Genomic DNA, 13921 nt, shown 5'->3' on the forward strand with positions numbered 1-13921 from the left:
CTTCTAGTAATTTTAGTATTTCATGTCTTAGGTTTGGATCTGTGATTCATTTTGAGTTGAACTTTATTTAGAATGAGAGATAAGCTTCATGCTTCAGTCTTCTGCATCTGTAAGTCTGGTTTTCCTTCCACCATTTATTGAAAAGACTGTCTTCTACAATTAATATTTTTTGTACTTTTGTTGAGAACCAACTGGTTATAGATATCTGTGTTTAATTCTGGGAACTCTGTTGTGTTCTATTGGTATGTATGTCTGTTTTTATACCAATACCATGGTGTTTTGCTTATTGTGACTCCGCAGTACCTCTTAGAACCAGGTATTATGATGTCTCTAGCTTTGTTCTTTTTGTTTAGAATTACTTTAACTACCAGGGTTTTTTGTGCTTTTATATAGATTTTAGGATTATATTTTCTAGCTCTATTGATATTTTAATGGTGATTGCATTGAATCTGTAAATCCCTTTGGGAAATCTAGACATTTTAATAGTATTAATTCTTTCAATCCTTGAAAATGGAAGGTCTATTTCTTTTGTGTCTTCCATTTCTTTCATTTTCCTTTGTTAAATTTAGTCCTAAGTTTGTCTTATTTAGAAGCTATTGTGAATGAGATTGCTTTCTTGATTTCTTGCTCAGCAGTCTCATTACTGGTATATTAAAATGCCATTGAGTTTTGTACGATATAACATTACTGAATTCATCCGTTAGTTAGTATAAGTCTTTTAGTGCAGTCTTTAGGGTTTTCTGTAGACTGGATCACATCATCTGCAACAGAGAGAATTGACTTAACGCCTTATTGTTTGTGTGCCTCTCATTTCCTTCTCTTTCCTAATAGCTTTGGCCAAGACCCCAGTACTCAATTGAATAAGCACAGTGAGAGGATGTCCTTGCCTTGTTTCATATGTCAAAGGAAGTGCCTTCAATCTTTCCCCATTTGGATGATTTTGGCTGTGGATTTGTCGGTCTGGGTATAATCTGTTCAGAGTTAGTGTCATGAAGTAATGTTGAATTTTATCAGATGCTCTTTCTATATCTCTTGAGATGATGATGTGATTTTTATTCTTCATTCTGTTGGTGTGATGTTTTACATTATGATGTGCTTATGTTGAACCATCCTTGCATACCTGAGATAAATCCAACTTGATCATGAAGAATGATCTTTTGGATGTTCTGTTGGACTTGATTTGCTAATAATGTTTTGAAACTTGTGTGTTTCAGTTCGTTAGAGATGTTGGTGTACAGTTTTATTTTCTGTGTCCTTGTCTGGTTTTGGCATCAGGGCAGTGCTGGCCTTGCAGAGGGAGTTTGGAAGGCTCCCCTCCCTTTACAGGCCTGACACTGTCTTTGTAGGGAGGCAAAGACACTATTGATTCCATGTGTTGGTACTCATCATTGCTCTGTTGAGGTGTTGTGTCTAGAAATTTATCCATTTCTTCCAGCTTTTCCAATTTGTGTGGTATCAGTTGTAATGTCTCCTTTTTCATGTTATTTATTTCGGTCTTCTCTTTTTTTCCCCTTAATCTTGCTCAAAGTCTGACTTAAATCGAACTCTTTGTTTCATTGTTTTTTTGTACTGTACTTTTATTTTCTATTTTATTTCTGTTCTGATCTTTGTTGTTTCTTTTCTTTCCTAAACACACAGACTAATTTTGCATGTGTTTTGTTTTTGTTTTCCTTGGTTATTGTTTTGCGTCGTTAGGTTATTTGAAATCTTTCTAGTTTTTGGTGTAGATATTTATTGTTGTATACTTCCTTCTGTAGCCCATTTGGTATGTTATGTTTATGAAATATGTTTCATGAAATTTTAAAATTTCCATTGTGATTTTGTTTTCATTGAAATCATGCTTCATTCAGTATTATGTTGCTAAGACTCCATGAATTTTTATAATTTCTGATGTTTTATTTTGTTGTTGTTGTCAATTTCTAGTTTTATTCCATTGTGGCCAGAGATGATTAAAAAAATTATTGAGATTTGTTTTGTGACCCAATATATTGTTTATTCTGGAGAATATTCAGTGTGCCGATAAAAAGATTATATTCTTTTTATTTGTTTGAAATGATTCTTAAGTATCTGGTAAATTCAGTTGATCCGTAGTCTAGTTTAACTGGTACTTTTTTTAATATTAAATTTCTGTTTGGATGATGTGTTCTGTGATGAAAGTGTGATGAACAGACTGTTATTGTACCTGATCTTATCTTTCCCTTTAGATCTAATCATGTCTGTAGATCTAATCATGTCTATTCTATAAATTGACACCTCTGGCATAGGGGCATATATACCTTTTCAACTGTTATTTCTTCTTGTTTGATTGACCCTTGATCATCATGTAATGACTGATTTTATCTCTTCACCAGCCTTACCTTACTCTGAATTTCTGCAACTGATGTCCAGAATGTCAGTAATCAAATTAAGGTAGTATACTGTATATCTGAATACATGTAATGCATATACAGTAGGTGAGGACACAAAAGACTTGCCATGTCATATTGTTATTCTTTGTTTTAATGAGAAAAATTTAAGTTTTGATAGATTATTGTTCAATAATTTTAGGAATAATCCACTTAATTTTAGTGTACCCACATGTAATAGTAGATTTAATCACAATAAATCAGATAGTATCTGTAGGGACAGTGTGTTATGATTATAAAATTTTGATATGGAAAGATAGTTGTGTCCAAATTAAAAAAAATTGTCAAAGAATCTTGGAGAGAAAATGGTGATAAATTTAATTTCACTAGTAACAGGAATTACTGTTATTTCTTATGAAAACATGTTTTTGGGTTGATGATGCAGGCTCATTCTGTGTTCACTAGGGGAACCCATTAGAGGGGAGGTAGGACAGGCACTTCTGCTGCTCACCCGCAAGTGCTTCTCTGAAACTTACTGTGAATGCGCATCAGGACTCCTTACTGTCTTTGGCTCCTTTTGCTTCCTCTTTTATTCTTGGTGATTTGCTCTTTCCTTTTTCTTTTTGTTTGGTTGGTCTAGCTGGAGATTCATTAATTTCATTGATATTCTCATCCTACCAGATTCTGCTTTTGTTAGCTTTTTCTATCTGTTTCACCCCTTCTTGCTCTTTTCTTTTAATGTTTTCTTCCTTTCACCTACTTACTTTGCTCTTTTTTAAAATAACTTCAGAATGAAAAACACAAGGTAATTAATTTTGTGCCTTTATTCTTTTGATCCCCAGACATTTAAAGCTATTAATTTGCCTTCAAAGATCGTGTTTGCTATAGTTCATGCTTACAAATCATGTTGTATTTTCCTTGTCATTCAGTTTAAAATATTTTCTAGTTTCTTTTGTGATTTCTTATTTACCCATGAGTTAATCAAAAGTATATTATTTAGTTTCTGTGTATCTATAGAGATTTTTTATATGTCTAGTTGTTTAATTTCTTAATTTGATTCTGTTGTTGTCATATAAACATATTGTGTATATTTCTAGCTATGAATTGATCCTTTGATCATCATGAAATATCTATTTTTATTTTGGGTAATATTTTCAGTTTCTGAAGTTTAGTTCATAAGGTATTAATATCTACTTCCTTTCCCTAGGTTTATTGTTTGCATGATATTCTTTTAGCATTTACATTCATCTTCTGTGTTTGCATATTTAGAGTACATATTTAGTAGATAGCATATAGTTATGAATGTCTTTTAAATCCATGTAACAAGCTCTGCCTTTTAATTAAAGTATGTACTTCATTATATTTTAAGTTTTTATTGATATTATAAGATTTAAGTCTATCATTTTGTTATGCACTTTGTCTCCTGGTTTTTTTTTTTCTCTATACTTCCTTTTCAGCCTCCTTTTTGGTTAATTACTATTTTTAAGAATCCCTTTATAGTTTATAATCAGTACTTCAGCTTTACTTCTTCATTCATCCTAAAGATCAAAATTTCCATCTGTTTTTTCTTATCAACCTGCAGCAATTTCTTTAGTGTTTATTGTAAAGCAGTGCCACTGTGGATATTTATTTTTCACTCTTTCTTTATCTTAAAAATGTTCTTGTTTGGAAATATAGTACTATATTGAAGATACAGAATGTTACCTTGTTCTCCTTTACTTCTTTTTTTAAACAAATAGAGAAATTAATTTTAATATATTTTCATTTAACCCAATGGATTACCAACATAATTTGCAAAGAAAATAATTGTTAGTAAGATATTTTATGTTCACTTTCTTTGTTCTAGTAGTTCTTTGGAATCTAATGTCTATTTAACACATAGCACACCTCAATTCAGACTAGACATATTTCAAATACTAAGTAGTCTCGTGGAACCAATGGCTGCCATATTGGCTCCTTTCTCCATCTTTCACCTTTTGGTAAGACATATGCTATAGGCTGTATGATAAGTCCCTTTGTTACGTGGTTTCTTGTTGAGTTCCGCCAGAAAGGGGAACAAAAGAGATGAACTTAGTATATATAAGAGTAGAGCGAAGTGCTTATTCCTCCCTATAAGACTCTATTAGACTGTGAGTTGGTTTCTACATGCTTTTGGTGAGAATGACTTCAGTTAGGTCAACTTCTCCTACAAGTTTTTCGTAATGGCTCTTTCTTGTTTCACCTCTTACCTCTCCAAGTTTCCAGAAGGAAAGGTGCTTCACAAAATTTGTTAGTTTCCCTTAACCTTGCCCTTACCTTTATGAATATTTTATTAAACAATTTTTACTCTGATTGATCTTTTTCATCCTTGAATCTTTGAATAATGGATTTTTAATTATAAGAGAGTAAAATATACCTCATCTCATATCACAGGCAATGTATACCGGATTAATTATATATTAAAATATAATGTATACAATGTTAAAACTTTTAAAGAAAATATTTGTGTAACTTTGTGAAGAGAAATGGAAAACAGAACAAAAAATACAAAATAAACAAAAACCTGAAAAACAATGATATTGTAGTTAAAATCCGCCCCTGCCCCCACCCAATTAGGTATCAAACACCTAGCCTTTCAAGGACTACAAGGGCTACCATGTAGCTGCATATACACCCCCTTCTTTATTTTTTTGAGGGTCGTTTTTCCTGGATATGAAAGCTGGTTTGACTTATTTTTCTTCTTTCACTCTTAGTCAGGTTTAGCTCTACTGTGACCAAAATATCTGACACAAACATTAAAGGAGGAAAGGTTTATTTGGGCTCAAGTTTATAGAAGTTTCAGTCCACATTGGTGAGCTCCACTGCTTTCTGCCTGAGATGAGGCAGAGCATCATGGGAAGGGTGTGGTGAAAGAAAGCTGATCAGCTTAGGAAGCTAGAAAGGAGGGAGGGAGAGAAAGAAAGAAAAAGACAAAAAGGGTCCAGGGACAAGATATATTTCCCAATTGATCTACTTCCTCCAATCATGTTCCATCTATCTGTAGTTTCCACCTCCTGATAGTAGTCCATTCAGATTATTCATCAAGTGGATTAATGCATTGATGTGATTAGAATCCTCATGATCCATTCACCTCCCAAAAGCCCCACCTCTGGACACCGCTGCATTGGGGAACAAGCCTTGAACACAGGAGCTTCTAGGGGATGCTCCAGATCTGCACTATAACATTGACCATTTTAAGAACCTCACTGCAATTGATACCTATTGTTTAGGCATGTCCTTGCTCCCTTGTAGTAATGTGTTTTTTTCTCTGATATTTTCAAGAGTTTCATTCACCTTTAGCTTAGTCTTCATCAATTTTCCTATTCATGATCTTCATGGTTTTTTTTACTTGGAGTTTTTTAAACTTCTGGAATCTCTGAATTGTTTCCTTACTAAATTTGTAAAATGTTTGACCACCAGTTAAATAGTGTTCTGATCATTATCTCTCCCTTCCCCTGCCTCAAACATTCCCCACCTCCCCATCATTACTGGGTCTGAACCCAGGGACACTCCATCTCTGAGCCACATCTCTAGTCCTTTTTATTTTTTGTTTTGAGACAGACTCTTACTAAGTTTCCAAGGCTGGCCATGAACTCTAGATCTTCTTGCCTCAGAGCTTCTGGGATTACAGGTGTGCGCCACCATATCACCTTCATTCTCTGTCTTCTGTACTTCTGTATGTAAATAAATATGTTAGATTCTTGGACCTTTTCATACAGATCTCTGAAGGTCTTTTTTTTTTTTTTCATCAGTAATCTTTTTTCCTTCTTATTCTTCCAATTGGATAATTCTGTTTGATTTAATTTCAGGTACACAGATTCTTTCCTCTGTTTTGATCAATTTGTATTTCATCTTATTCAGCATAATTTTAATTTCAGAAATTACATTCTTCAATTATAGAATTTCTATTTTTTCTTTTTTTCCTTTTTCTCCCCTGAGATTGCTTAGCTTTATATTCATTCCAAGCATAGTTATACTATACTTACAAGCATAGTATACTTTACTACTTTAAATTTTTTTCTGTTAATTCTAATATCTGATTCATTTTTGAGTTAGCCTACATGTACTACCTTTTTTTTCCTTAAATTAGAATGGAGCACATTTTTACCTGTGTTTTTGAATGTCTAATAATTTTGGATTTTATTCTAGACATGGCAGACATGATGCTGTGAATGTTGTGTTATATTCTTCTGAACACTATCTTTTAAAATTTTTTTTGTTATAATAGAAAATTAGCTGGAAAATTAACTTTGAAATTAAAATTTCAAAGTTTTTCTCTGGGGACAGCTGAAATTTTGGTTCAGCATTTTATTCTTAGTTATTTGGAGTCTGATCTTCATATGCTGATTCAGGAGTCAGCTGGAGATATAGATGGAGTCTGTATAGAGAATTTTTGGGTCCCTCCTTTGGCTTTTTTTAAAACAGGGTTTCTCTCTCATTTACCTGTTGCCGTGCTTGCTCAAGTCAGTCTTCTTATTTTGGGGGGACCAGGAAGCCAGCAGTTTTCTGATCCATTTGGCGCTTTCATCAGGGTACAGACTTAAGCTTCCCTTCTGAGTCAAAGCTGATAATGTTGGCTACTTCCCCACTGTTGTTTCATTTCTCCACGTATTGGCCCCTGCAAAATATCCCTGCTCTCTTGGTCATTCTCCAGTGCCTTTGTGGGTTTTGTCTGTCTTTTTTGTTGTTCTTGTTCTAATTAGTTATATGTAACAGTAGAAGGTATTTTGACACATCATACATGAATGTAATATAATTTCTTATTCTTCTGGTTGTACATGATATAGAATCACACCAGTCGTGTATTATATATATAATGTCCGATTACCCTCCTACCTCCATGTTCTCCCTCCGTTCACTCCCCTCTGCCTAACCTAAAGTACCTCTTTTTTTCCCTAGGTGCTCCCCGCCCCTGCTCCCTCTATATCAGAAAAAACATGTGGCCTTTGGCTTGTTTCACTTAGCATGATAATCTCAAGCTCCATCCATTTACCTGCAAATGCCATAATTTTATTCTTTATGGCTGAATAATATTTCATTGTGTATATATATATACCACATTTTCTTTATTCATTCATCTGTTGAAGGACAACTAGGTTCTATAGTTTAGCTATTGTGAATTGTACTGCTACAAACACATTTATGGTTATGTCACTGTAGTATGTTGATTTTTTTTTATATAGCTATAGATAGACACAATACCTTTATTTTATTTATTTATTTTTATGTGGTGCTGAGGGTTGAACCCAGGGCCTCGCATGTGCTAGGCAAGCGCTCTACCGCTGAGCCACAACCTCAGCCCTTGTAGTATGTTGATTTTTTAAGTCCTTTGGGTAAGACCAAGGAGTGGGATAACTGGGTCAAATGGAGGTTCCATTCTGAGTTTTCTGAGCAATCTCCATGCTGCTTTCCAGAGTAGTTATACCAATTTGAAGTCCCACCAGCAATGAATGAGTGTACCTTTTCCCCTACATCCTCACCAACATTTATTGTTGCTTGTATTCTTCATAATTGCATTCTGACTGGAGTGAGATGAAATCTTAAAGTAGTTTTGATTTGTATTTCTCTAATTGCTAGAGATGTTGAACATTTTTTCACATTTGTCCATTGATTGTATCTCTTCTGTGTAATGTCTACTCAGTTCCTTAGCCCATTTATTGATTGGATTATTATTATTTTTTTTAATGAATTGAATTTTTTTTAGAGAGAGAGAGAGAATTTTAATATTTATTTTTTAGTTTTCAGTGGACACAACATCTTTGTTTGTATGTGGTGCTGAGGATCGAACCCAGGTCGCACGCATGCCAGGCCAGCGCGCTACCGCTTGAGCCACATCCCCAGCCCCTGGATTATTATTTTTTTGGTGTATGTATGTATGTATGTTGAGGTTTTTTAAGTTCTTTATATATGTTGGGGATTAATACTCTGAGGTACATGTGGTAAAGATTTTCTCCTGTTTTGTGGGCTCTCTCTTCACGTTATTGATTGTTTCCTTTGCTGAGAAAAAGCTTTTTAGTTTGAATCTGTCCCATTTATTGATTCTTGGTTTTACTTCTTGCACGTTAGGAGTCTCTTTAAGGAAATCAGTTCCTAAACTGTCATGGTGAAGATTTGGGTCTATTTTTATGTAGCATTGCCAGTCTAGGATAGGCTTTCTCATCTGTACCTTAATGAGGACCTGAAAGCGTTACTTTTTAGTGCATAATGTATCCTGCCAACACTGTCATTCATTTCTACGAAGAATAGGTGGATTAGAGTAAATGAACAGTCTTATTGAAACAAATGAAACAAGATTAAATAAACAAAGAAGCAGAGATTGTAGGACTTGGTCTTTTGCATTATCTGAGTAGGTGTAAATAATCAAGACATGGTTTGAACCTTGAAGACTTGGACTTGTTGCCAGGAGTGGTGGTGCTGTGATCCTAGCTACTGAGCAGGCTGGGGCAGGAGGGTCACTTTAGCTCAGGAGTTCAAGACTAGCCCTGGCAGCATAGGGTGACTCCATTGCAAAACAACAGCAAAAACCAAACAAAAAGTCTTTCACTTGGGAATACTTTCTGACTGAACCTTAATATCCTGCAGAGTTGACAACATGTATTTCCTTATGCGTCATTTTTAATGAGATAAATCAATAGATTTTAATGTTAACAACAAAAGAAAACAATGATGCGATATCACATTCTGCATTGCAGTTAATCTTTAAGAAACTATTTTGGGCTGTTGAGGTGGTGCAGCCTGTGATCTCAACCACTGGGGAGGCTAAGCCATGAGGACTGCATATTTAAGGCCAGCCTGGGAAACTTAGCAAGACTCTGTCTCAAAATAAAGGATAGAAAGGACTGAGGATGGAGCTCAGTGGTGAAGTGCTCCTAGATTCTATCGCCAGTGTCCAAGAAAGGAAAAATATATAAGAAAATTATTCATAATAGGCATTCTCTTCAGTGAATAATATTTACAAAGTTATCACAAGGTAAGCACTTTAGTAATTAGCAAAGTTTAGGGTCCACATAATTAAGTCTAATAATGTTACAGAATAAATGGCAGATAGTATCCATTCAGTAAGGCAAGTGCAGAAGGCAGAAAGTTGGGGGGCGAAAATGGGAAGAGGACGAGAGAAACAGTCCTCTTACCTTAGAGCAAGGTGAAGGACCAGTAGACAATGGAATGAACATGTGAAAGTGTTGGTATCCTATTGAATATGATAAACTAACATCCCTTGGTTGTCATTTTTACCTGAAAGCACCTACTCATAAAACGTCATCTTCAGTTGCTTGCTTCACAGTTATTTAAGACTAAATATTTCTTGAAATAATTTGAAAATAATCTACTTATTAAAATACTGAATGTGCACTAAATTTCTTTAATAAAATGTTCTTGCTCAGGTCCAGGTCAAGACCTCGACCACGTTCCCACAGTCGTAGCAGTGAGAGGTCCAGTCACAGAAGAACCCGCAGCCGTTCCAGGGATCGAGAGAGACGGAAAGGCAGAGACAAAGAGAAGCGGGAGAAGGAGAAAGATAAGGGCAAGGACAAAGAGCCACACAGCAGCAAACGAGGGTGAGTGGGAGTGAAACCCATGTAGAGAGGGCTCAGCGGTGCTGGGCAGCACACAGGCCGAGTCTTCTGTTCTAGCTTTTTCCTCTTCCCACCCTTGCACTCGATTACTGTCAGAGAAGAAGAAGACAATGACAGAGGATCTGCACAGAAGGAAGAAAGGATAGGAAAATTTAGCTCATGTTTTTGTGGCATGCTTCTGTTTTCATTTAATAACAATACATCTGAGAAGCAGACAACAAATAACAGTATCAAAACTTAATATGTATTCTTCTATTTCCTCAATTGATATTGGTCTGTTTAGGTTGTCTATATCCTCCTGACTCAATCTGGGCAGATCATATGACTTAAGAAATTTATCGATGCCTTCACTATCTTCTAATTTATTGGAGTATAAGGATTCAAAATAATTTTTGATTATCTTCTGTATATCTGAAGTGTCTGTTGTGATATTGCCTTTTTCATCCCGTATGCTAGTAATTTGAGTTCTCTCTCTTCTTCTCTTCGCTAGCATGGCTAAGGGTCTGTCGATTTTGTTTATTTTTTCAAAGAACCAACTTTTAGTTTGGTCAATTTTTTCAATTGTTTCTTTTGTTTCGATTTCATTAATTTCAGCTCTGATTTTAATTATTTCTTGCCTTCTACTTCTTTTGCTGTTGTTTTGCTCTTCTTTTTCTAGGATTTTGAGATGAAGTATGAGATCATTTATTTGTTGGTTTTTTCTTTTTTTAAGGAATGAACTCCAAGCAATGAATTTTCCTCTTAGAACTGCTTTCAATGTGTCCCATAGATTCCGATATGTTGTGTCTGTGTTTTCATTAATCTCTAAGAATTTTTTAATTTCCTCCTTGATGTCTTCTATAACCCATTGATCATTCAGTAACCTATTGTTCATTCTCCAAGTGATATATTCTTTTTCCTTCCTTCTTTTATCATTGATTTTCAGTTCCATTCCATTATGATCAGATAGGATGCATGGTATTATCTCTACTCCTTTATATTATCTAAGAGTTTCCCTGTGACATAATATATGATCTATTTTTGAGAAGGATCCATGTGCTGCTGAGAAAAAAGTGTAACTGCTTGATGTTGGGTGGTATATTCTATATATGTCAATTAAGTCTAGGTTATTAATTGTGTTATTGAGTTCTGTAGTTTCCTTATTCAACTTTTGTTTGGAAGATCTGTCCAGTGGCGAGAGAGGTGTGTTGAAGTCTCCCATGATTATTGTATGGTGGTCTATTAGACTCTTGAACTTGAGAAGAGTTTGTTTGATGAACATAGCTGCACCATTGTTTGGGGCATATATATTTATGATTGTTATGTCTTGTTGGTGTATGGTTCCCTTAAGCAGTATGTAGTGTCCCTCTTTATCCCTTTTGATTAACTTTGGCTTGAAATCTATTTTATTTGATATGAGTATGGACACTCCTGCTTGTTTCCGAAGTCCATATGAGTGATATGATTTTTCCCAACCTTTCACCTTCAGCCTATGTATGTCTTTTCCTATCAAATGCGTCTCCTGTAGGCAGCATATTGTTGGGTCTTGTTTTGTGATCCATTCTACTAGCCTGTGTCTCTTGATTGGTGAGTTTAAGCCATTAACATTTAGGGTTATTATTGAGATATGGGTTGTTCTTCCAGCCATATTTGTTTATTTCTGTTACTAAACATGGTTTGTTTTCCTCTTTGATTATTTTCCCCCCCTTTACTGTCCTACCTCCCACTATTGGTTTTCGTTGTTATTTTCCATTTCCTAACCATCAAAAGACTACCAACTAAGAAAAGCCCAGGACCGGATGGGTATACAGCAGAGTTTTACAAAACCTTTAAAGAGGAACTAATACCAATACTTTTCAAGCTACTTCAGGAAATAGAAAAAGAGGGAGAACTTCCAAATTCATTCTACAAGGCCAACATCACCCTGATACCTAAACCAGACAAAGACACTTCAAAGAAAGAAAACTACAGACCAATGTGTCTAATGAACCTAGATGCAAAAATCCTCAATAAAATTCTGGCGAATCGGATACAAAAACATATCAAAAAAATTGTGCACCATGATCAAGTAGGATTCATCCCTGGGATGCAAGGCTGGTTCAATATACGGAAATCAATAAATGTTATTCATCACATCAATAGACTTAAAAATAAGAACCATATGATCATCTCAATAGATGGCGGAAAAAGCATTCGACAAAGTACAGCATCCCTTTATGTTCAAAACTCTAGAAAAACTAGGGATAACAGGAACATACCTCAATAGTGTAAAAGCAATCTATGCTAAGCCTCAGGCTAGCATCATTCTGAATGGAGAAAAATTGAAGGCATTCCCTCTAAAATCTGGAACAAGACAGGGATGCCCTCTCTCACCACTTCTGTTCAACATAGTTCTCGAAACACTGGCCAGATCAATTAGACAGACGAAAGAAATTAAAGGCCCAATCAACAAATGGGCCAAGGACCTGAACAGACACTTCTCAGAGGAGGACATACAGTCAATCAACAAGTACATGAAAAAATGCTCACCATCTCTAGCAGTCAGAGAAATGCAAATCAAAACCACCCTAAGATACCATCTCACTCCAGTTAGATTGGCAGCCATTATGAAGTCAAACAACAACAAGTGCTGGCGAGGATGTGGGGAAAAGGGTACACTTGTACATTGCTGGTGGGACTGCAATTTGGTTCAGCCAATTTGGAAAGCAGTATGGAGATTTCCTGGAAAGCTGGGAATGGAGCCACCATTTGACCCAGCTATTCCCCTTCTCGGTCTATTCCCTAAAGACCTAAAAAGAGCATGCTACAGGGACACTGCTACATCGATGTTCATAGCAGCACAATTCACAATAGCAAGACTGTGGAACCAACCTAGATGCCCTTCAATGGATGAATGGATAAAAAAAATGTGGCATTTATACACAATGGAGTATTACTCTGCATTAAAAAATGACAAAATCATAGAATTTGCAGGGAAATGGATGGCATTAGAGCAGATTATGCTAAGTGAAGCTAGCCAATCCCTAAAAAACAAATGCCAAATGTCTTCTTTGATATAAGGAGAGTAACTAAGAACAGAGTAGGGTCGAAGAGCATGAGAAGAAGATTAACATTAAATAGGGATGAGAGGTGGGAGGGAAAGGGAGAGAGAAGGGAAAATGCATGGAAATGGAAGGAGACCCTCAGAGTTATACATAAGTACATACAAGAGGAAGTGAGGGGAAGGGGAAAAATAATATAAGGGGGACAAACGAATGTCAGTAGAGGGAGCAGAGAGAGAAGAGGGGAGGGGAGGGGAGGGGAGGGGAGGGGAGGGGGGATAGTAGAGGATAGGAAAGGCAGCAGAACACAACAGACACTAGTATGGCAATATGTAAATCAATGGATGTGTAACTGATGTGATTCTACAATCTGTATACGGGGTAAAAATGGGAGCTCATAACCCACTTGAATCAAAGTGTGAAATATGATATATCAAGAACTATGTAATGTTTTGAACAACCAACAATAAAAAATAAAATAAAAAAAAAGGACAGGAGGATTGCTAAAGCCAACCCCAGCAGTTTAGTGAGGCCCTAAGCAACTTTGTGAGACCTTGTTTCAAAATAAAAATAAAAAGAGCTGAGGATGTAGCTTTGTGGTAAGATGCCCTGGGTTCAATCCCTGGTATAAAACAAACAAATACACACACACACACACACACACACACACGTCCAATTTCCAGAGTATTCCCAGTCCTATATTTACTCTTTACTTACTGTGATTGAATGGATGCGAGAGATTTTCTGAAGGTAGACTGAATATCTAAGTGTAGCAATCTAGGAATATCTGGGTACCCACCCAGTTGGGCCCACAGTGAATGTATTGACATCTTCTCTGTTATTGGGTAGCTTGATGTAGACAGATCAGCATGCCACATGGCTTTCATCCAATCTTCTTGTCTGCAAAATCAAAGATCGTTAAGTGAAAGTGCGAAATGCTTTGAGTTCCATAGTAATCAAAATG

The 13921-nt window shown here is 35.8% G+C and overlaps 1 protein-coding gene across 1 annotated transcript in view; it reads left to right on the forward strand.

The window, feature by feature from the left end:
- The window catches only part of Rsrc1 (arginine and serine rich coiled-coil 1), a 393370-nt gene that overhangs the window by 105580 nt on the left and 273869 nt on the right, over positions 1 to 13921 (forward strand). The window contains exon 4 of the mRNA XM_046431492.1: positions 9746 to 9919. Within this exon, the coding sequence (XP_046287448.1) occupies positions 9746 to 9919 (174 nt within the window). The remainder of the gene's footprint in view (positions 1 to 9745; positions 9920 to 13921) is intronic.

This window comes from Marmota monax, unplaced genomic scaffold (genome assembly GCF_021218885.2).
Source record: "Marmota monax isolate L192 unplaced genomic scaffold, Marmota_monax_Labrador192_F-V1.1 WCK01_AAM20220418_F8-fsc00022, whole genome shotgun sequence".
In the NCBI taxonomy this organism is placed as follows: domain Eukaryota; kingdom Metazoa; phylum Chordata; class Mammalia; order Rodentia; family Sciuridae; genus Marmota; species Marmota monax.